Below are 22,258 nucleotides of genomic sequence, written 5' to 3'. Positions count from 1 at the left end.
ACACAAGCAGCTGGAGAATGCTCTTACAGGGCAAGAAAAGCTGGTTTAGTCAGACTGAGTCTTGTCAACTATATGTGCAACATATGGGTTGGTTTGGCTTTTACGATACATAGTATGTTATGTTGTTGAGACAGTGAAAAGGAAATTACAAACAAATGCCAATATTTTGTTGTAAGGCCTTTTAGTAATAGTGACATGGTGTCTTAATTATAACATTTTATGACAGCTTCCCAAATTGACACGCATATACAATTTGATCTATAGATACAGTATGAACAGTTTATGAACACTGCAATCTTGCCAATCACAGAGCATGCTGGAGATATCTGGAACAATGTAACGGTTCCCATTCATAACAAACAAAATCTACACTTTTACATTTACTTTGGGCAGGGAGTGGAGAGGAGTGCAGTCCTTTCTCGTTGGTGGGATAGAGTTCATACCAGTAGTCTGTGAGATTGACAGGTCTAGGCTGATTAATGAAGAGTGTCATTACAGTCTATGTGTTTTTCTTTCTGATAAGAACTTCCCGCAGAACGGCGACCCCTTTACCAGAATGACAAAGCTGGGAGTTCCTGCCTTTACAAAACACCTGTCAAAAAAGCAGGAAAGATCAGCCATGAGAAAGCAATTAGCAAGTCACATTATACAAGTGAGTTCAAACAACTGGGTGAGAAAAATACATTCTGTACCTTTTATGCTGAAGGATTTTAAGGAGAGGCGTCTCTGGGTTGACTTGATGTAAGGACTCTTTCTCGTGGTCTTCAAAGAACAGCTAAGGAGTCAGAATGGTAAAAAAGTCAAAACCAACTAAGGAAAACACAATTTCAGAGATACAGTATATAACCCCAAAACTGTTCAATGAAACCAATAAATCAAAGTAAAAAGTACTGACCTGAAGGTTTTGTGGAGAGTACTTCCTGTTAGTGTCCCAAGGTGGGAGTTCCTCTCCAAACATGAGAGTCAGGTGATCTAGGAAGCTAAAAAATCAAATGTTATGTTCAGTATTATTTTGAGTGTTATTGGTCATTAGCAATGCAACATTGGTCTACTTTAGACATCTTGTAGAGTATTGGGTTGGATGACTTCTAGGATCTACAAACCTACAAAACAAAATACTGTCTGATTTTATGTAGACCCTTCCAACCCCACATTCTGTTTAGGGAGAGAGTGAGAGAGGAGAGATAATCATACCTGGAGGACTCGCTGAAGGCTGAGATGAAGTCTGTTTGTTGGTGTTCGGGGTACAGGAATAGGACTGGCCAATGCATGACACCCTGTTCATCCAGGAACACCTTTGCCCCTGTGGCCTCCGCAGAACACAGACCGTCCAGGTCCAGGCCTGCCATGGCTCTAGAGGAGCCTCCATCATCATCCTCACTGTCAGAGCTGCGCTTAGGACGCTGCTTAGGCTTCAGTAACTTGATGCCACGCTCCTGTAAAGCACGTGTCATAAAAACTATGTATTGCCATGCGGCAGTTCCTTCGTCAACCCTCCTTATAAAGGAATCATGAGGTTGGATGCAGGTCGTGTGACTATGATCTCGCTCACCTTTATAGCAGCCAGCAGAGCCTCTCTCTCATTGAGCTCCTTCTTTTCTTTGACCTTTGTTTTCCTTGCATCTCTCTCTGCTGCTCTCTAAACCATAAATACAACAATTTCAGCATAGGTTCATCTCAAATATGGACTGGACTACACAATGGAAAGGAGACAAGGCCATATTAAGGCCTGTAATATACCTTATGTTTGTCTGCTGTAGCTCTCAGCTCCAGTAACTTCTTGTCTGTGGGCTGCAGCTTGAGCCCCTCCTCACACCACTGCAGGGCATCTGTATATTTTTTCAGCTCCATGCAACACGAGGCACCTGCACAGACACAGTCACACAGCAGGAGGATGAGAGAGGAGTCATGCATACAGCATTTGTCTCATAGCAAATGTGTAGTGTCTAGATGTGTCTTCTGGTAGAATAGTCAAATGTGATGTTTATTCTATGGACAAACCTCTGATTAATGCTTTGAGGTGGTCTGGTTTAAACTTCTTTGCAGCGACAGAATCATTCAGTGCAGAGCGCATGTTACCTGCAAGGCAAGAGGAGAGAGTGAGTGACTGCAACAAACATTCCAGACCAAGTTTTGGAAGACTCACAGACCAATATCATGAGATCTACAGATGGGTAAGTTCTAAGAACAGGTCTGTACCCAGGTGGAATTGTGCTGCTGCTCGGTTAGTGAGCAGGATGGCATTGACGTTAGAGTCACTGCAGTTCTTCTTCAGTCCAGCTGTGTAGGACACTATAGCTTTCTTGTAGTTCTTCTCTTTGAAGTAGTCGTTCCCCTCATCTTTCAGGCTCTCGGCTTGCTCTGAGTAGAAATAAGGAAACAACGATTGACTCTGGGTTTGGTTGGGATAGCCAATCCCCTCATCAGGAGTGGACAAAAAGTACAGTAACGGCTGCCATACCCTCTAGTGGTCTGTCATCGTCGTGGATGATTGACTGAATAGCAGCCAGCTCCGGGTGTTTCATGGGGTCAATCTCGTCTGGGGCTGTCTTCATGAACATAGGCACCTTATTGAACTCCTACAGGACAGTGGAATGAATGAGTGCAATGAATGGGATAGGTAGTAAAGCCTGTGGCCTCTGGAACCCAAGGCAAGGGGACAGTTCTGGGCATAGCCGAGTGCCAGTAACTAACATAACTAGCCAATCAATGAGACTGGCAGTATCACATATTGTAAAGAAAACTGTGTTTAATATCAAAATGGTTTAGCCATTTAAACAAATCTTTAATAGTATTCTAGCTAGCTAGCTAACGTTTATTGTCGTTAGCGCCCATCCACAGATAGCTAACCAGTCATATCTAGCTAGCTAACGTTAGTTAGCTGTCACTCCAATGATACTGACAGTGAGAGTAATGACTGATGACTGTCAGTGCTATATCAGTCGTTTGTGTAGAGATGTAGCTAGCTACGTCTTTACTACCTCTTCCCAGTTCTTCTCGGAAAAGGCGTTGCTATATTTCTCTTTCTTGAATTTCTCCATAAAGTCGTCCATGCCATCGTCGCTATCATCGCTCTGTTGTGATAGTGAAGCCATATTCACTCCAAATAAGGTGGATGGATTTGAATATTAAACTAGTTGCTGAATTACGATTTCTTAGTATTGACTACTGAAGCGACACGTATGACAATATGTCTACATAAATAAACTATGTAGAACAAAATCATACAAGTTGTTTACACGTGAATGTTGCGGTGCAACATTAAAATGCTTCCGTAGGGGGAACGGTCAGAGCTTTGATTCAATAGTTCCGCTGCAATGCGTGTATCTGACTCGTGTGTCTGTATCTGACCGAGTCCGGATGAAACATTGATAGAAGGCAATAATAAATAAAAATGTCTATTGATTTTTAATGACAGACATCACACATGGCTAATGAACCAAAGTAATTTGAGAAAAATTATTGATCCTCTTCCACCCTGGCTCAATATTGGACTAAATGAGCCTAATACTTCTTAGTCCAAGGACCTTACACATGTTCCGTTTAAAGGGCGAATTGGCTCTGGAAGCCTAAACAGCCAAATACTCTATATAAATGTGAATCGATTCTCAATTGCGGTACGGTTCTAGAAACCTAAATCCTTCTACTTTCATATCACATCAAAACAATATTTTCACAAATGCATAATACACACTTACTGTACAGTCTTAAACAGTTTTAATAGTTGCAGATGACAGTATTTTTCAGTGACAACACGTTTGTGGCGTCCATCTTCCATTTACACACAGGTGTTCGGAGATGCAGATAGCTAATTAGCACAGGTAGTCCACTCTGTCTTCCGTAAACAAGCACTGTAACATGGAAATATGGCCGTGTGGGAACCCTAACCCTATAAAAGGTGTGTATCAATTTAACCTTTATTCATTTATTTATTTTTTCCTCGCTGATATGAAAGCTAAGGTCCTTATGCTTCAAAAACCGTACCGCAAGCGATCCGTGTTAATGTTCAGACCGAGCGTTGCGGATCTTAACAAAATTCCCTCGTACAGAAGACGCCTTCGTCCAATGACTTATGTGTAATGTAATGGAACTGAGAGTCATGATCAAGGGCTACTTCCTCCCTACCCCAGACATGCATGTTCATCTCAGTGTAATAATACATTTCAGTTCAGTCCAGCTCAGTTTGCATCAGACTTAGATTGGTCTTAGTAGCCTCTTTACTGCTTATCATCCCACCCAACCACAAGCATGCCCATTTCAGAGGAGCAATAGAGTTCCATGGAGTTCAGTAGTTTAGTCCCGTTCCTGGTCAAGAACGGTCCAACTCAGACCGTCTCCACTCGTCTGAGTAGGTCTACCAGCCCATCCTTACTGAGGAACATAGTCTCACCAGTCTGCTGACAGATCACCTCAAACCTGGGTGTCTCCTCTGTAGCCTTCTGCCCCACTGCCACCACATAGGGGTATCCAAGCCGACTGGCATCCTTCAGTCTCTTACCAATGGTCATCTGTGTACGGTCATCCAGAACCACCTCACCTCTTAGGCTGGGCAAAGCCTCCCCCAGAAAGAGGGCCAGCTCCTCAGCTAAACCAGCCACCTCATCCACCTTACTGCCCCTTTTAGGTGGCAGAACACAGACCTGGTAGGGGGCAAGCAGCCCAGGCCAGTGGATAGCCTCCTCCGTGGACATCACCTCTATGGCGGCAGCGAGGATCCGGGTCACCCCCAGCCCAAAGCAGCCCATCTCAGTGACAGCAGGCTTGTTCTGGGTGTTGTTGAAGGTGGCGTTGAATATGTGGGAGTACTTGGTGCCAAGGTAGAATGTATGACCCACCTCTATGCCCTTGGACTCCACCAGTGTGCCTGCCTGGCACTGTGGGCAGTCAGTCCGGCCTGGTTCCATGGTCTCCACATTGGCAGAGAAGGAGCAGCTCCCACAGACCAGTAGTCTGTCCTCTCCGATGTCTGCTGGGAGCTGGAACTCGTGGGAGAGTTTACCTCCGATGTTCCCTGTGTCTGCCTGGACCTGGACAATGTGCAGGCCCAGCCGGGAGAAGAGGCGGTTGTAAGCCTGACATACAGACTCATACGTGTGGTAGGCAGCCTCCTCACTCACATCAAACGTGTACATGTCCTTCATGTAGAACTCCCGCCCCCGTAGCAGCCCGAACCGAGGCTTTGGCTCATCACGGAACTTGCGGGTGATCTGCATAGACAAATGAAACACGCATCAGTTTAATACCATTATAATATAAACCCAAGTGTATGATGAGAAGAAAGAAGCCTCACTCTGAATAAACTAATGAATAAGGTTGAATGTGGTGCCATACTGTAGCCTATACCTGGTAGAGCATTAGAGGCAGCTGTCTGTAGGACAGGGTTCCCTGGGAGGCTAGCAGCTCTGTCACTGCCTCCTCATGGGTGGGGCCCAGGCAGTACTCAGCTCCGTGGCGGTCCCTCAGGCGGAACAGCTCTTTTCCCATCAGGTCCCAGCGCTCGCTGCGTCTCCACAGCTCCGCAGAGCACAGACTGGGCATGTCCAGCTTCTGCCCACCAATCCTCTGCATCTCCTGGTCGATCAGCCTCACCAGCTTCTCCATGGAGCGCACTGTGGCTGGGAGGAAGTAGTAACAGCCAGGGTTGGAAGGGTGGATGAGACCTGCCTGCTGCATCAGTCTCTGGCTCTTGCAGGTCATCTCCCCCTGAGCACGACTCTCCTGACCCAGATCACGCAGGTTGGAGGGCTGGAAGAGACGGGAGACTAGGGGAAGGGGTGTGCTAGGTCGGGAGGTGGAGTCAGTGGGGGTTGGCTTTGGGGCATTTCCAGCAGCACAGCTTGAATGGCTCTTACAAGGAGTGATAAAGGCTCTGGGCAGGTGGGGTAAGACTCTCTGCCGAAGGTGATGCATTAGGACTTCCATTGTAGTAGACTGGTGTCAATATCCTAGAAATATGAGAAAAATCAAGGACTTGTTTTACATATACTGAACAAAAATATAAACACAACTTGTAAAGTGTTGGTCCCATGTTTCATGAGCTGAAATAAAAGATCCCAGAAATGTTCCATAAGCACAAAATGCTTATTTCTCTCCAATTTTGTGCACAAAGTTGTTTACATCCTTGTTAGTGAGAATTTCTCATTTACCAAGATAATCCATCCACCTGACAGGTGTGGCATATAAAGAACCTGACAAAACAGCATGATCATTACACAGCACCTTGTGCTGAGGACAATAAAAGGCCACAAATGTGCAGTTTTGTCACACAACACAATGCCACAGATGTGTCAAGTTGAGGGAGCGTGCAATTGGCCTGCTGACTGCAGGAATGTCCACCAAAGCTGTTGCTAGAGAATGTAATGTTCATTTCTCAACCATAAGAAGTTGGCAGTACGACCAACCGGCCTTCACACGACAATGGAACTCCACATCCAGCTTCTTCACATGCGGGATTGTCTGAGACAAGCCACCCAGACAGCTGATGAAACTGATGAGTATTTATGTCTGTAATAAAGCCCTTTTTGTGGGGAAAAACTCATTCTGATTGGCTGGGCCTGGCTCCCCAGTGGGTGGGCCCGGCTCCCCAGTGGGTGGGCCCATGCCCACTCATGGCTGCGCCCCTGCCCAGTCATGTGAAATCCATAGATTAGGGCCTAATTTATTTATTTCAATTGACTGATTTCCTTGTATGGACTGTAACTCAGTAAAATCGTTGTGTTTATATTTTTGTTCAGTATAAAAATAGATTATATGAGGAAATAACCCCAAGGTCAGCAATACATATTTAAAACTAGCTAAGTAAACTAACAGCATGACCCTTATTGTGTTAGGCAATGCAATAAATCATAAAACGATGACATTATCCAATGGTCATCTATTTGTAACCTTTGAAAGTACCCGGTTGCTAGCTAGATGCATTCCACCAATGCATACAACCTTTCAGATGTAGCTAGCCAGGCAGGTATAACTAACTAGCTAGCTGTTAGCAAACAAGCTAGCTAGTTTTCTCTGCAATGCAAGCACGAGAGCAACTCACCTTGAGTATGACACCAAGTGAGCGTAATGATGAGCTAGTATTTGATTCATACGAAGTTTATTAGCTACATGACAGGGCTAAAGAACGTTAGCTAAGCTAGCTAGCGAGCCATGCGTACTCTCCTTCGACAGGGATGTCGACCCCCGTGGATAAATATCCTCTATGTACTGCCACCTATCGTGCTGGAGTAGCTAGCTAAACTGTCTTAATTTTTCAAAAATCCAAACCGATATTTTCAAAACGGATGCATTATATTATGGACAGGCACCATCCAGAGAAGCAGACAACAGAGTCCCAAAATGTGGAACATCAAACATTATATATACACCGACTGGGGTCGTTCATAACTTTTCCTGACCAATCAGGATCTTATCCGTCTTATGGGAGGAGTATGTTGCTATAGTAATATGAAACAAGAAACTGTGAAGCTAGCTAGCTTTCTTGCTGCCTCGAATATGTTCACACATAACTAGCTTTCTAACGAAGTCATAAACTGATTAGTAAACACCACTATTGCCTCTGTACTAACGACGAGATAAGACCACCAAAATGTCCACCACCAGAGCAAAACTGAAGAAACCCACTCTGAAAGTCACACCGTAAGTCAGTTGCTAACGTTACCCTAAACATGCTAATGGCGATGGCAGGTGATGCTAGCTAGCTATGTAGACTGTTACCAGCACTTTTACTCCTAGGCCATGCTCTCCAAGGCTTTTCACTATTTTAACACCCTGTCATCTCACCATATCCTTCGGCCTATTAAATTGCATGTTATTGTGTAATAAATCTGTGTGATCTCATCTTATTTTATTTTTATTTTTAGCTAGTAGATAGGGTCTAACTTGATGTGTTCTGAGCAGTAGACAAAATGCTTTTACTGTCTTTCAGATCTTCCCGGGTAATGAATGTCTCAACATCAGGCATACTCCGGGTCAACCACAGCACAACATATGCTCGTAGTATCAATGCCTCAGTGAGCCGGAAAAGTTTCAGTTTGGCTGCAGACAGCAAAATCTTTGATAAAAGCTCTGTTCCAACACCAAAACACACAGTTCAGGTACAGCCCTTTATTGACACATGTTTTGTTTGATACATTGCATGCTCAGCTCCCTCCTGTACTCCCTGTTCACCCATGACTGCGTGGTCGTGCATGTCTCCAACTCAATCATCAAGTTTGCTGAAGACAACAGTGGTAGACCTGATTACTAACAATGATGAGACCGCCTACAAGGAGGAGGTGAGAGCCCTGGAGTGGTGCCAGGAAAATAACCTCCCTCAATGTTATAAAACGAAGGAGCTGATCGTGGGGCCGCAGTGGAGATGGTCAAAAGCTTCAAGTTCCTCGGCGTGCACATCACTGACAACCTGAAATGGTTCCTTCACACAGACAGCGTGGTAAAGTAGGCGCAACAGCGCCTCAGGAGGCTGAAGAAATTTGGCTTGGCCCCTAAGACCCTCACTAACTTCTACAGATGCCCCATTGAGAGCATCCGGTCGGGCTGTATCACAGCCTGGTATGGTAATTGCACCGTCCACAACCACAGGGCTCTCCAGAGGTTGGTGCGGTTAGCTCAATGCATCACCAGGGGCACACTGCCTGCCCTCCAGGACATCTACAGCACCCGGTGTCACAGGAAGGCCAAGAAGATCATCAAGGACCTCAGCCTCCCAAGCCACGGCCTGTTCACCCCGCTACCATCTAGAAAGCAGAGACAGTATAGGTGCATCAAAGCTGGGACAGAGAGACTGTTAAACAGCATCTATCTCCAGGCCATACTGTTAAGCAGTTATCACTAGCCGGCCTCCACCCAGTACCCTGCCCTGAACCTTAGACACTGTTCTAGCCGGCTACCACTCGGTTCTCTGCCTTGCACCTTAGAGACTGCTGCCCTATAGAGTCATTGAACACTGGTCACTTTAATAATGTTTACATACTGTTTCACCCACTTTCTTCTGGATTATGTGTATATATATTTTTTATTGCTAGGTATTACTGCACTGTTAGAGCTAGTAGAAACACAAGCATTTCACTGCACCTGCACATCTTTGTACGCGACCAATACATTTTGATTTGATTTGACATTGCAATAACAATTACTGTGCAGCAGTTAAAAAGTGACATCCCTCTCACAGGTATTTGATGAAAATGGCAAGGACGTCACCCCACAGCCTCTCTACCATCCAGACCCTGCAGCCGTGACGTCTAAACACAGTAAGATCTTTGCCAGTGACACCTCTGGTGGCACCATGTCAGACTTCTACTCTACCGCATACCAGACAACAACCAACGCTAGCTTCGCTGGGCCCTTTACCAGGTAACACACAGAATATTCACTTTTTAAAAGCAACATTATTTAGAAGGCAATGTGCTTAACTTTATGGTCATTGGACTAGGTACTGCTTTGAGTACCTTCATCTCACACTCTAGCTCTCTTGTAAAACATTTTTAAATAATATGACTGGTGGTTATAACAGAATAATGCTGCCTGTCGTATGTCAGGTCAGTGTTTGGAAGCAGCACAGTGTCCAGAGGGAGCCAGTCCACGATGGAGTCGATGAATGAAGAGATTGAGGACCCATCCTCCAAAAGGGACATCTCCATCAGTCTCTCAGGTTGACAATCCTTTCACTCTCATTTCATTTACTGATGATGTTACAAGAGCTGCCATGGCAGCTATATCACTATGATGACAAAAAATGCATTGTGTTATCTGCAAGTATATGTCATCTGAGAATACCGGGATGCACAGTTACCCAAAAATTTACAATTTTGAAAACCTGGATGCTTTTATTTATGTTGTTGATGTATATTTCTGTCCTGTCAGATGTCCAGGTGAGAAGGGAAGAGGTGAAGGAGTTGATAAAGGAGGAGATGTTGGATGACATGGTGGACCGGTACCTCATCGAGTCAGAGACCCTCTGGCTACTGGACATGCCGGCCATCTCTGTGTCTGTGGACTCTGAGGAAGCTGAATCTGTCAAGTAAGCAATCACCTTTTCCAGACTCAGAATGAAATAACTCATATGTACACTACCAGTCAAAAGTTTGGACACACCTACTCATTCAAGGGTTTTTCTTTATTTTTACAATTTTCTACATCGTATAATAATAGTGAAGATATCAAAACAATGCTTTTTTGGTTACTACATGATTCCATATGTGTTATTTCATAGTTTTGATGTCTTCACTATTATTATACGATGTAGAAAATAGTAAAAATAAAGAAAAACCCTTGAATGAGTAGGTGTGTCAACTTTTGACTGGTAGTGTAGATCCAAATGATGTAGATTCCAGGCTCAGGCCTCAGCAGCTCATAATGCAGATCCTTGCTTGCTATGTAGTTTTTATACATTTTCATGCAACTTGTGTTCTGTCGATTACCCTCTGTCTGAAGAGAGAGAAACAATCTGTACGTGGAGCTGTGTAAGAACAGAATGGGGAATGATAAGTATGTGGAGCGTTCCATGCAGACGTTCAACGGAGCGCCCAAGACCAAGGAGGTCCAGAGTGAGGCCATCACCATGGTGGATGCAGGTTAGGATGCACTTCATCCTCAGTTGTCCTTGCTATGAGATATGAGAGTACTCTTGTCTGTTGTTCTTATCTCACCTCTCACACAATGTCTATCACCCAAGCACAGCCTCCTCAGTCAGCCTTTAGTTTGTTAAGCACCCCCCACTGGGCACAGATGTCAATTCAACTTCTATTCCACATTGGTTCAGCGTAATTTCATTGAAATGACGTGGAAACAACGTTGATTCAACCAGTGTGTGCCCAGTGGGCTTCTGGCCTCTATGCCTGATGTTACAAATAACTATTGTCACCTTTGCCCTCTTTACAGCCACCACAGCCACCAGCTGGGATATGTATGACTCATTCTGCAGCGCAGGGCTGGGGGAGGCTGCCTTGTCCCCAGACACAGACAAGGCCAGTGTCCCTGAGATTGTCTCCAACCACAGGCTGGACCCCACCAGAGCCCCCGAGAGAACCATGTCTGTCATCAGCACCACTAGCATAGGTACAGTAACACTGTCATTAATAGAATAGAACCATATTAGAGAACGAAGGGATCATTATGGTTATGATCCTGCAGCAGTTCTAGGGTTTCTTATTTATTTACAGTTTATTTCATGATGACGTATGATATTAACAGGCGTTTTTCTATTCAAGCGAGTGCCTCTAGCTCGCGGATCGAGATGGAGCTTTTCCTGGTCCCGTCTGAAGATGAACCGGACCCGGAACTGATTCTGCAGTCAGAGAAGTTCCAGCAGGATCTGTTTGTGATGGAGAGGATCATTCTGGAGAACATCTACCAGCCGAAGCTGGCTGCATACAGACAGCTCCCCACATTGGAAGGTATGGTTATTACTGATGCATGCGTCTCTACCCACTGGGCACAGACGTCAGTTCAACGTCTATTTTTTATTTACATTTGGTTGACTTGTCAACTAACGTGAATTCAACTTGAAATCAACAAAACATTTTTAGGTTTTAGGTTAAAAAAAGAAAAGTCCCTTAAGTTGAGGACTTTTTGCAAATCCAATCAGTTTTCCACGTTGATTCAACGTCATCACATTAACATATATATTTTTTTATTATGTGGAAACAACGTTGATTCAACCAGTTTTTGCCCAGTGGGTAGTGTTTTTTTTGGGGTGACATTTGCAGGCAAACAGTACAGTGTAATCTATGTCCCTTGTGGTTTATTAGCCACAACGTTTTAACCCTTAGGTCTTCATCAGGTTCGGATCGTATGATTATCAACTTGAATTGATATTTAGTAATGTTACAAATTGAATGCCTTATTTCTCATAAACAACCATGTTTGTTGGATGTGCCAGATCCTGACAGTGTGCCCAAGGTTGTGCCCACGGTGGGGAGCAGGAGAGAGGAGAGTTCCCTGGATGAGGAGAGCACTCTGACCCCGGCCCTGGAGCGCCTCTGGTCCTTCAGCTGTGAGCTGACTTCAGGACACAACGTCAGCAGTATGGCCTGGAACAAGAGGAACCCAGTATGATTCTAGTTTTATTCACTTATTTATTTGTCTTTTGATGTGTGTAAAATGTTTCTACAAAATAAACTCTCTCTCTCTCCATTTTATTTCCTTCTCCAGGACCTTCTTGCAGTGGGGTATGGGCAGTTTGAATTCAAAGACCAGAAATCAGGCCTGATCTGCTGCTGGTCTCTGAAAAACCCCACGGTAACTGACACTTCTGTTTTCTTCTTTATCTCAGTTAATACCATTAGTTTCTGCAATTGTGCTATACCTGTAGCCTGGTCCTAGATCTATGTGTGCTGTATACTCCTATGGACTATCATGCCAAACATTTGGCAAGACAGCACAAACAGATCCGAAACCAGGCTACTGTACCTGTGCCAGGTTAGAGAATAGTTCTCTAGTGACTAAGCTAATGAGTTTTGTATCTTGTATCTACAGTGGCCTGAGAGGATCTTTACCTGTGAGAGTGGAGTGACTACTTTGGACTTTTCGTCTGGCAACGCCAGCCAGCTAGCAGTCGGAATGCATGATGGCAGCATAGCCACCTACAACGTCGAGAGCAGAGAGAAGACACCCGTCATTGACAGCAGGTGGGTCTGTGTCTCCTCAAAGAGAAAGAGAGAGTGAGAGAGACAACCAAATCTAATTTCTCATAGACACCAGGTGGCACTGTATACTGGCAGATAAACAGGCTATATGACAGGGTTCCCCCCCAAGTTTTCTGAGCAAAATAAAATAAATGTTATAATTTTTGTTCTTGGACATAAAATACTGTAAAATTACCAGGAAATTAGTTTGCAAGTGATTTTAATTTAGGAAATCTGCTCACAAGTATTCCCACGCATAAATACAGAGGCATATGTGATCGTATCCCAATGTTATCATGTTTTTGTCAAATACTATATCTGTTTGGGATTCTTGCGGTCAATTTGCAGTGTACAAATGATTTATGACTATGTTCTGACCCATGGCTGTATGTAATTGGGGACCCCTATATGGTTTACAAAGCAAAGCCCACAGTCACCAACATTTCTGCTTTACCCATAGGCTTTACCTTTAGAATTAGACAGTGGAGTAGGTCTATGTTCCTTTTATAATTTAAAATAATAGCAATTGTAATGTTTAAACTTTTTTGATAATCACAAAAGATTGAGGTCATGAACGATATTGAAAACAGAAATGATGATAACAAGGATAAATATTTATTTTTATTTTTGTATTTCTTATTTCAAAATGAGACTTTTTCATGTTCATTTGGAAATGCACGTATTGCACAGCCGGACATGTCAAGGACTGTGTTCAAACAATAAAACAGCAGGAAGCCTATACACTGAAAGAGAGATGGCCAACGTGATGCAGAGGAAACAATGGAAGGCCAGCCAGCCAACAACAACACATAACAAGCCTTTTAACAAGCTGTGACATCACATCTCTTTCTATTCCATCGTTAACAAGCCTTTTAACAAGCTGTGACATCACATCTCTTTCTGTTCCATCGTTAACAAGCTGTGACATCACATCTCTTTCTATTCCATCGTTAACAAGCCTTTTAACAAGCTGTGACATCACATCTCTTTCTGTTCCATCGTTAACAAGCCTTTTAACAAGCTGTGACATCACATCTCTTTCTATTCCATCGTTAACAAGCCTTTTAACAAGCTGTGACATCACATCTCTTTCTGTTCCATCGTTAACAAGCCTTTTAACAAGCTGTGACATCACATCTCTTTCTGTTCCATCGTTAACAAGCTGTGACATCACATCTCTTTCTATTCCATCGTTAACAAGCCTTTTAACAAGCTGTGACATCACATCTCTTTCTGTTCCATCGTTAACAAGCCTTTTAACAAGCTGTGACATCACATCTCTTTCTGTTCCATCGTTAACAAGCCTTTTAACAAGCTGTGACATCACATCTCTTTCTGTTCCATCGTTAACAAGCCTTTTAACAAGCTGTGACATCACATCTCTTTCTGTTCCATCGTTAACAAGCTGTGACATCACATCTCTTTCTGTTCCATCGTTCCTCAGATACTAGCGCGATAGATTTGTGTGTATTCAATCGAGTGACGCGTTTCCACCAAATATCTACTGTTTTTACAGTATCTCCTGTGCATATCTCCCCGTTACTCATCATCTGTCTGTTGTTGTTATGACTGACTAGCTAGGCTGTGATGTCAGAGACTGTCTACTATTTTTAATCTCCATTAGACACTGAAATATCTACTGATCTCACACAGACATGTAACAAAGCTGGTAGTGACTGCGCCTTGGAAAACAAATGAGAACCTCAACATGTGTGTTAGTTGAAGCACACTTACCTGTGTGTGTGTGTGTGTGTGTTTTTTCCCTGTGTAGTGACTGTGCCCACAAGCACACAAGCCCTGTGTGGCAGGTAAGGTGGATCGACCATGAGAGGGGTGCCTCAGGAGAGGACAAGGGAGAGACACTCATCTCTGTGTCTGCAGACGGCAGGATCAGCAAGTGGTTCCTGCGGAAAAGCCTCGACTGCATAGGTCCAGTTTTACCTCAGTCTCTGAAAGTTGTGGGAAACCTTTCTCTTAGTATGCCCCCTCCAAGTATCCCAAATATCCACCCTCTAAAATACTATTCTTCATATTCTTCATAGACACTTTTGCAGACAACTCTTGCAGACATTTCCCCCCTTAACCTTCCAGTCAGCAGACAACTCTTGCAGACATTTCCCCCCATAACCTTCCAGTCATAAGCGTAACTATTATGTGCTCTAACCCTTGCCTCCACAGACTTGATGAAGCTGAAGAGGACGAGGAATGAGAAAGCCAAGAAGCAGGCTCGAGACAAAGAGAGGAAGAGCGAGGCGCTGATATCACGGCAGGCGCCGGGGCTCTGTTTTGACTTCCATCCCATGGTGAGCGACCAGAGTGTTCTCATGTTCTTACGTTTTCATAAAGGATAGTTACACGTGTTGTTTTAGTTACTTTGTCCTGTGTTTTTAGGACTCCAACATCTACCTTGCTGGTACAGAGGAGGGCCACATCCACAAGTGTTCCTGTTCCTACAACGAGCAGTTCCTGGAGACCTACATAGCACACAAAGTATGAACAGATCCTTCAGGCCATACAGATGCTCTCCGCTGAACTGTATAATACAATGCCATTCATTCATTCCCTATCCCTAGCTTAATGTCCGCATCCCTGTTCAACCCTAACCCTAGCCTCAACCACAACCCTAATCCTAGCTTCATGTCCAAATCTAGGTTCAACCCTAACCCTACCCTCAACTCTGACCTTAACCCTAACTTCATGTCCACATCCAGGTTCAACCCTAACCCTCAACTCTGACCTTAACCCTAACTTCATGTCTACATCCAGGTTCAATCCTAACCCTCAACTCTGACCTTAACCCTAACTTAATGTCTACATCCAGGTTCAACCCTAACCCTCAACTCTGACCTTAACCCTAACTTCATGTCCACATCCAGGTTCAACTCTAACCCTCAACTCTGACCTTAACCCTAACTTCATGTCCACATCCAGGTTCAACCCTAACCCTCAACTCTGACCTTAAACCTAACTTCATGTCCACATCCAGGTTCAACCCTAACCCTCAACTCTGACCTTAACCCTAACTTCATGTCCACATCCAGGTTCAACCCTAACCCTGGCCTCAACTCTGACCCTTACCCTAACCCTAGCTCTAACCTCTCCTTGCTCTCAGGGCCCTCTGTACCGGATCACATGGTCTCCGTTCTGCTCGGACGTCTTCCTGAGCTGCTCCTCTGATTGGACGATCCAGCTGTGGCGGCAGGACCTGTTCACGCCCGTGCTGGGCTTCACCTCCACCCAGAGTGCCGTCTATGACGTCATGTGGTCCCCCAAGTGGGCCACCGTGTTCGGGGCCGTCAACGAGGGACGCGTGGAGATCTGGGACCTGGGAGCCAGCATGTGAGTACTCTCTCTTTGTCTGTCTCTCTCCTTTTCTATTACTTTCTATCTCTTAATAAATAGATTTAACTCTGTCTCTTTCTCTCCCTCTCTATCTATTGTAGTTTCTTCTCTTAATGCATTTCAAGAAATATAAAGCTAAGATAATAAAGCTCAAGTCTTTACTCTGAGCATGGCCTGTGAATAAACAATAGACAGCATCTCCACCATGCCCTTGTCCCTCTCCCCAGCCTGGAGCCCACCATAGTGAGCCTGGCCAGTCCTGGGGTGAAGCTGACCTCCCTGCTGTTTGCTACTGAGACAGACTGTATCCTAGTGGGGGACAGTGACGGGCAGGTCAGCGTCTACCAACTCAAGAACCTCACCGTAGGAGAGGGAACACAGGTGAGGCAGGCGTCTCCAACAGGTCGATCGCGAGCTACCAGTAGCGCGCAGCCCACCTATGAGTAGCCAAGCAATTCTGAAAGTACATGCATTTTTTCATTTGTTCCTTCGCAAACTGTCAAAAACATAAAGCTCCCGGCTACTATCCAATCAAAGCCACACTTACATTATCCCACCCCTGGTTAGCCACTATTGGCTTAAAAAGCCAAATGTAACACAACATCTGCCAATTAATTTCCAGCAATATCGCCCTTGTCTGTTTGCCTGTGATTCAAACTGAATTCTTCCGCTGCTCTATCGTTCGGTACATACTTCAATCTGAGACTGCCATTGTTGAAGTCGTTTATGCTGACATCAAAATTAGGGGTGTTGTACAAAACAAAGACATCAGCGATTGGATAATCTCTAACCAGAGTATCAAAGCCAATAACACATTTTCAAAATGCAGCTTTACCCATGTGTGTTCTGGCTCTGGCCCAATCCATCGGTTTCTGGGACCAGTTAGAATGTGTTTGCGTTCTAGAAATCGTCGGGGAGGTACTCAGATCCAGACTCATTGCGGAGAAGAAACAAACATCTGTGGGTGTGGCATAGAGTTTGGCCGGAGCAAGGAGTTTGTGTAACCAGGCAACCTGTCTGTCTGTTTGGTGCACACGTTTGTATGTAGCCAGTTAGCGATGCTAATGATAACCATCTTGTGGGTAGACAGAAAGGCTTTCCCCAAAATCTTCTCAATTAAATGTTAACTGCAAAGTAGGCTTACCTGACAGAACTATATCATGATTATTTGTATCAATTGGGTGGCGATTGATTTACAAACTGTGCCATGACATGTGCTGCAGCAGTAGGCCTAACAGCATGGCTAGACCGGCACATTCCTCTCCTGCTAGATGCGCAATTAAAGGGAAATACACTCAAATGTGTTCATTTTTTTTCCAGACCTCAAAAAAAAATTTCTGATGTGATTTAAGCATTACCATGGACTCAGAACATCCATTCCCATTGTTTCTCTATGAGTCATTGTAATATTGAGAGTCAAGAAAAGAACAAAACTGTTCTCTGTGGAAATTCAGTTGGATTATTACAGACCATTTAAAGACAATTTCAGCCCAGATTAAGGCATAATTTCCTCATTCTGTGGGTGGCTGGTTAACTGTTCTTATCTCCCTGGGCAAAGAGACAGAGGGTAAAATATCTCGTCTCATCTCTGTCCCGTTAGGTGGACGCGTTAGAGGACATCATCGGCTCCACCCTGGCCAGTCAGCTGTGAGTGGGACAGACCCAGCCATGGGAGGAGGGTAGAGGGACACACTGGGACTATGTATCCCTTAAAGCTTGCCTCATCCACAACGTCATCATCGGCTGTATGTCGCCATAATGTTTGGTCCCCAGGGACTGCATCTTTGTCTGCTTTGGTTTTATATTGAGAAAGAAAACATGATCATTTATCATTACCATAAAACATAACATGTCTCTGCTTGTGCACTCACTGTCTCTCAAAGTTTTAATGTTCATCTGGCCCAATGCCCAGTTTCAGTCTTCAATAATGGCGCAACACTGAAATACCTGGAATTGACGTCATCCATTTCAAAGGAAGTTCTTCCTGATTCTATGAAGCTGCTGATCTTGTTGACCCAGTCATAAAGAAAGGTGTCTGAGCTTGTTCTGATGAAAAGCAATGGAGGATCTCTGAGTGACTGACACACACACACACATATGGATACTTTTTTCAGAAAGCTGAAATACCATGCATCTATTTTTCATCTTCCCACACCTGCATCTTTGGCTGTCCTGCCCTCATCACCACAGCAACGTCCCTGTTTTGTATGATAGTCATTGTGTGTGTACTGTATGGAGAGCACTGTGTTTTCAAGCATGCTGTTACTCTGCAGTGCTGTGTGTGTATGAGTGTGTATTAAGAGTGTAGTCTGTCTGAAGAGCATCTGTGGCATCGAGATCCAGACACACACACACACACCCCACTCAGCTAATGGCTGTCATTATGTAGTTAAAGGCTTTGCCTGACATTTGAAAGTAGGTGTTAACTGTCATTGTTATGTGGGTAAAAAGGCTCAAATGGACTGGAGTCTAATGCTTCAGGAGCAAATGGGCAGAAAAACATAACCTGGTGAAGTGGACATCTGACAGGAGTCACATGACAGTAGTAAACAGATCATATATACCATTATGACTGCTATCTCTCTGAGTCTATCTGTTCTCTCTACCCTTGTTTCCCATTCAGTGGTCTTCATCAAAGCAGAATACTGGAACTTTTATTCTAATTAATCTTTATTTAAATTAATCAGGAAGTCCCATTGGGGTGAGAAGACCTGTTTCCCAAGGGAGACCTGGCAAAACTGAAGAGAACTGACTCAGGCAGGTGGTCTCCAACCCTTGTCCTGAGGAACCACTGGGTCTCTAGGGGATTGCCTGGTAGGCCAGGATGTAATCAATTAACAAAGCACCTCATTGATTAGCTTGATTGAGTAATTGGTGGATCCTTCTGAGAGGAGAGTGAGAGGAACTAGAATTTGCCTAATTCGATCTTGTGAAAGTGTGTAGCCATATCCCTTCAACAAAACAATATAAGGAGCGTGTTTTCCATCAGTTAATGAGGAAACGACCCGTGAGGGAACTAATGTCATGCCATGATGTCATTTCACGTTAGAAAGAACACTAAAATGAGAATGATGCATAGTCACTTTACCCCTATCTACATGTACCCCCTGCACATTGACTCGGTACCGGTACCCCCTGTATATAGCCTCGTTGTTGTTATTTTATTGTGTTACTTTTTATTTTATTTTTTACTTTGGTTTATTTAGTAAATATTTTCTTAACTCTATTTTCTTAAAACTGTATTGTTGGGTAAGGGCTTGTAAGTAAGCATTTCACGGTAAGGTCTACACCTGTTGTATTCGGCGCATGTTAAATGTTTTATTGATTTGATTTGATGGCACTGATGTGTCACATAGATGATTTTGATTAGAATCCCCATTAGAACATCATATTACACCAATAACAAAGCCATAATGGGTCGCATGACAAATCGTCAACATTTACCCGTTCCCTTCAATTTGGGACATTTAACCACCATATTGGAAAGGTGAATTGTCTGACACTTAAACACAGGAGCCATCTGTTTGGCTGGGATCCCAACATGTGACTGAATTAGCTGTGCATTAAAGGGATGGTCACTGCAATCAACTTGTTAAAGTGGAGAGGTTGAGAGTGCGCCCTCCACCCCTCTGGACAGCTAATCTGATTGTAGATTTAGGGCAATAAAGAAGTGATTACCAGATCACGAATGGTGAAGGTGGACATGACCGGAAACATGAAATGATTTGACTGGAAAAGACCATGCCGGGTGGGGGCGAGGAGAAAGAGAGAGAGAGATGGGGTGGATGAGGTGGGGACGGAATGGGGGGAGTATAGGGGGAGGGAGGGAGAGATTGATTGACTCTTCAATGGATGAGCTGAGAGGTATATATAGGAGGAAGATGCACGCCTTGAACCAGAGACCAGTCCACTGTGTTACTGCCTCAGCAAGAGACGCAGAGCGAGAGAGAAAGAGTGAGAGCGCGAGAGAGAGAGAGGAAGGAACACAATAAACAGAACAAGAAGAAATAAGAGATAAAAGACAGAAAGTAGACCAGAGAATCAGTCTCTGGTGGTCTTTGCAAGCGAGCACCCCAGTGCGGACGAACACACAGCAACCCACAGAGAGCCATCCAGCCAGCCGTGATGCGTGTGTTGCCAGTACTACTGCCCCTGCTGCTGTGTGTGGCGGGAGGGCTGAGCCAGGTGAGGGCGGAGGTGAAGGCGGTGAAGCTGTGTGGCAGAGAGTTCCTCAGGGCCGTCATCTACACTTGTGGTGGCTCCCGCTGGAGACGGCTCGTCAACGAACAAGAGCAGCTGGAGGGTGAGCTGAGCATCTCTACCTTCTACTTTAAACCAGCTCTGTTACCCATACCCTCCGTATCCTACTACTTAAACTTCTTTACACTTATTTAATGTAGCCCATCTTCCATGCAACTCAAATTCACACCCCTGACATTTTACGTCAGGAATTATTCCACTTGATTAACAAAATGACATAAATTGACCAGACAATGTATTTGAGTCAGTGATGACGTCTGTCTGCAGCAATGTATAGTGATACTGATCCAGTGCGTGTGCATACAGGCAGGAAGGCAGGCAGGTGGGCAGGCATTCAGGCAGGCAGGCAGGCAGGCAGTCAGAAAGGCAGGAAGGCAGGCATGCATGCAGTGTCAGGCAGGCAGTTGCTCCTCTGACTGGGTTATGGAGGTCTATTATGCAGTCCTGTTCTCTGGAACATTACAGGCCAGTGGAACCCACCTCTTATCATCTGATTATGATGCTGATGCTATCAGGGCCAGTCTGTTCCCAGTGGGGAGATGACAGCAGGCTAACCCAGTTAGCATATTAACCATGCTCATTAGAACCAGTAAGAGGCACAGATACTGGACAAGACTGATAGCACCAGGCAAAACATTTGGGGCTTTCCTCATTTGACAGGTACATGTACAGCAATTACATTGTTGAGCATAGACTACAGATAAGATATCAGGCACAGACAGTCACACACACATCCTCTGAGCAAAATAAGAACTTCAATTTGAGAAAATGAACTTCAATTTGGACAGATAGCATTTCTATGCATTTTTATGTTGACTGTCTTTCCAAGCTGATTTATTGATGAGTGACTGTACGAAATACTAGATTCATATCAGACTGTAATACCATATTTCATTATGTGAAATCATTTTATGACTTGAGCTTCCTGATGTGTGATGTCATGCGCAGGTTTGGCCAATGAGGAGAAGAGTCCGAGCAATCTGGAGGACCTGAAGGCCAGTCTGGGGTCAGAGTTCAGCAGACGGGACCTGAACAACATGCTGACCACCATGTGCTGCCAGGTGGGCTGTAGGAAGAGCGACCTCACTTACCTCTGCTGAAGCCTGAGTGGGCTTCCTCTCCTTCCCTCTCCAAAACAGACTCCCAGAGGACAAAGCAGTTGAAATTATGTCATTGCAACCAGTTTTGGCCGCTGGGCTCGTTCTCTTACTCTCGAAACCTGCCCTGCTGCTTTATTCCTAGAAACAGAAATAGAAAAACACATTTGGAAGTAAATGGAAGGCTCAGGAAAAACAGAATGTTAGGTATCATATATCATCAACCGTTTCAGACAATCACAATACTTGCACAGAACAATCCAAAATAGATGTTATGAAATCAAGTTTTTAGATAGAGCTTTTTAGGTAGTTGTAACTTGTGGTTATCATAGGTTTAGCATTTGAAACATATTATTAGTGTTTGAGAGAAACTTGTACTTGTTGTGCTGATGTGTGTGGATGACATTGAGCAGGGAGGGAGCTGTATTTCCTGGAGATTGTTTTTCATGGAGACACAGGAAGAAACCAGCCTCTTTTATGTGTCGATGATGAGAGAGTTAAGAACCAAAGCTGAATTCAGAGGCTTTCATGTAACTTCTTGAAAATACTTATCTTGATCGTACTGTATATTTTGCTAGCCCTTGTTTAATAAATGTTTTTGCATATGCTTGACATGGAGGTGTGATGTGTTTTATTGCTGTTACGTGATGACTTAGTGTGACGTTTTAATCCACTGTGGATTACTGCAACTCTTTGATATTTTTGACTCTTAATAATGCATTATTTCATTGCATACCCTGATAGTCATAAGACCATTTCCATCTTTAACTGACACTGCAAGTTGAGGCTATCAGCCACAGGACAAAAGACAGAGATGAACAATGCCACAGCAACTAAATACAGAGATTTCCAATGCCACAGCACCTAAAAACAGAGATTACTAATGCCACAGCGCTTAAAGACAGATAATACCAATGCCACAGCATCTAAAAACAG

The 22,258-nt window shown here is 44.2% G+C and overlaps 4 protein-coding genes across 4 annotated transcripts; 2 read left to right on the top strand and 2 right to left on the bottom strand.

The window, feature by feature from the left end:
* Positions 1–164: 164 nt before the first annotated feature.
* On the bottom strand, positions 165–3,275 carry ttc4 (tetratricopeptide repeat domain 4). The gene is made up of 10 exons (XM_041840106.2): positions 2,982–3,275; positions 2,462–2,579; positions 2,200–2,361; positions 2,002–2,079; positions 1,741–1,865; positions 1,553–1,639; positions 1,195–1,436; positions 896–980; positions 693–775; positions 165–592 (listed from the first exon to the last, which is right to left on the bottom strand). The coding sequence occupies exons 1-10, from the start codon at positions 3,093–3,095 to the stop codon at positions 493–495; spliced, it is 1,194 nt and encodes a 397-aa protein (XP_041696040.1). The 5' UTR covers positions 3,096–3,275; the 3' UTR covers positions 165–492.
* Positions 3,276–3,943: 668 nt separating this feature from the next.
* Positions 3,944–7,280, bottom strand: pars2 (prolyl-tRNA synthetase 2, mitochondrial). The gene is made up of 3 exons (XM_041840105.2): positions 7,037–7,280; positions 5,344–5,945; positions 3,944–5,207 (listed from the first exon to the last, which is right to left on the bottom strand). The coding sequence occupies exons 2-3, from the start codon at positions 5,920–5,922 to the stop codon at positions 4,326–4,328; spliced, it is 1,461 nt and encodes a 486-aa protein (XP_041696039.1). The 5' UTR covers positions 5,923–5,945; positions 7,037–7,280; the 3' UTR covers positions 3,944–4,325.
* Positions 7,281–7,462: 182 nt separating this feature from the next.
* dnai4 (dynein axonemal intermediate chain 4) lies at positions 7,463–18,636 on the top strand. Its single transcript, XM_041840103.2, has 17 exons — positions 7,463–7,635; positions 7,925–8,093; positions 9,170–9,351; positions 9,537–9,649; positions 9,862–10,018; positions 10,432–10,571; positions 10,879–11,055; positions 11,208–11,393; positions 11,879–12,048; positions 12,151–12,237; positions 12,475–12,626; positions 14,395–14,552; positions 14,802–14,926; positions 15,015–15,113; positions 15,736–15,962; positions 16,193–16,346; positions 17,566–18,636. The coding sequence occupies exons 1-17, from the start codon at positions 7,586–7,588 to the stop codon at positions 17,614–17,616; spliced, it is 2,397 nt and encodes a 798-aa protein (XP_041696037.2). The 5' UTR covers positions 7,463–7,585; the 3' UTR covers positions 17,617–18,636.
* A 1,178-nt stretch (positions 18,637–19,814) lies between these two features.
* On the top strand, positions 19,815–21,897 carry LOC121532791 (relaxin-3-like). The gene is made up of 2 exons (XM_041838584.2): positions 19,815–20,268; positions 21,174–21,897. Exons 1-2 carry the CDS (start codon positions 20,091–20,093, stop codon positions 21,323–21,325), a joined length of 330 nt encoding a protein of 109 aa, XP_041694518.1. The 5' UTR covers positions 19,815–20,090; the 3' UTR covers positions 21,326–21,897.
* The last annotated feature ends 361 nt before the right edge of the window (positions 21,898–22,258 follow it).

Source organism: Coregonus clupeaformis, chromosome 20 (genome assembly GCF_020615455.1).
Source record: "Coregonus clupeaformis isolate EN_2021a chromosome 20, ASM2061545v1, whole genome shotgun sequence".
Taxonomy (NCBI): domain Eukaryota; kingdom Metazoa; phylum Chordata; class Actinopteri; order Salmoniformes; family Salmonidae; genus Coregonus; species Coregonus clupeaformis.
This window is presented reverse-complemented; position numbering and strand designations above follow the sequence as displayed.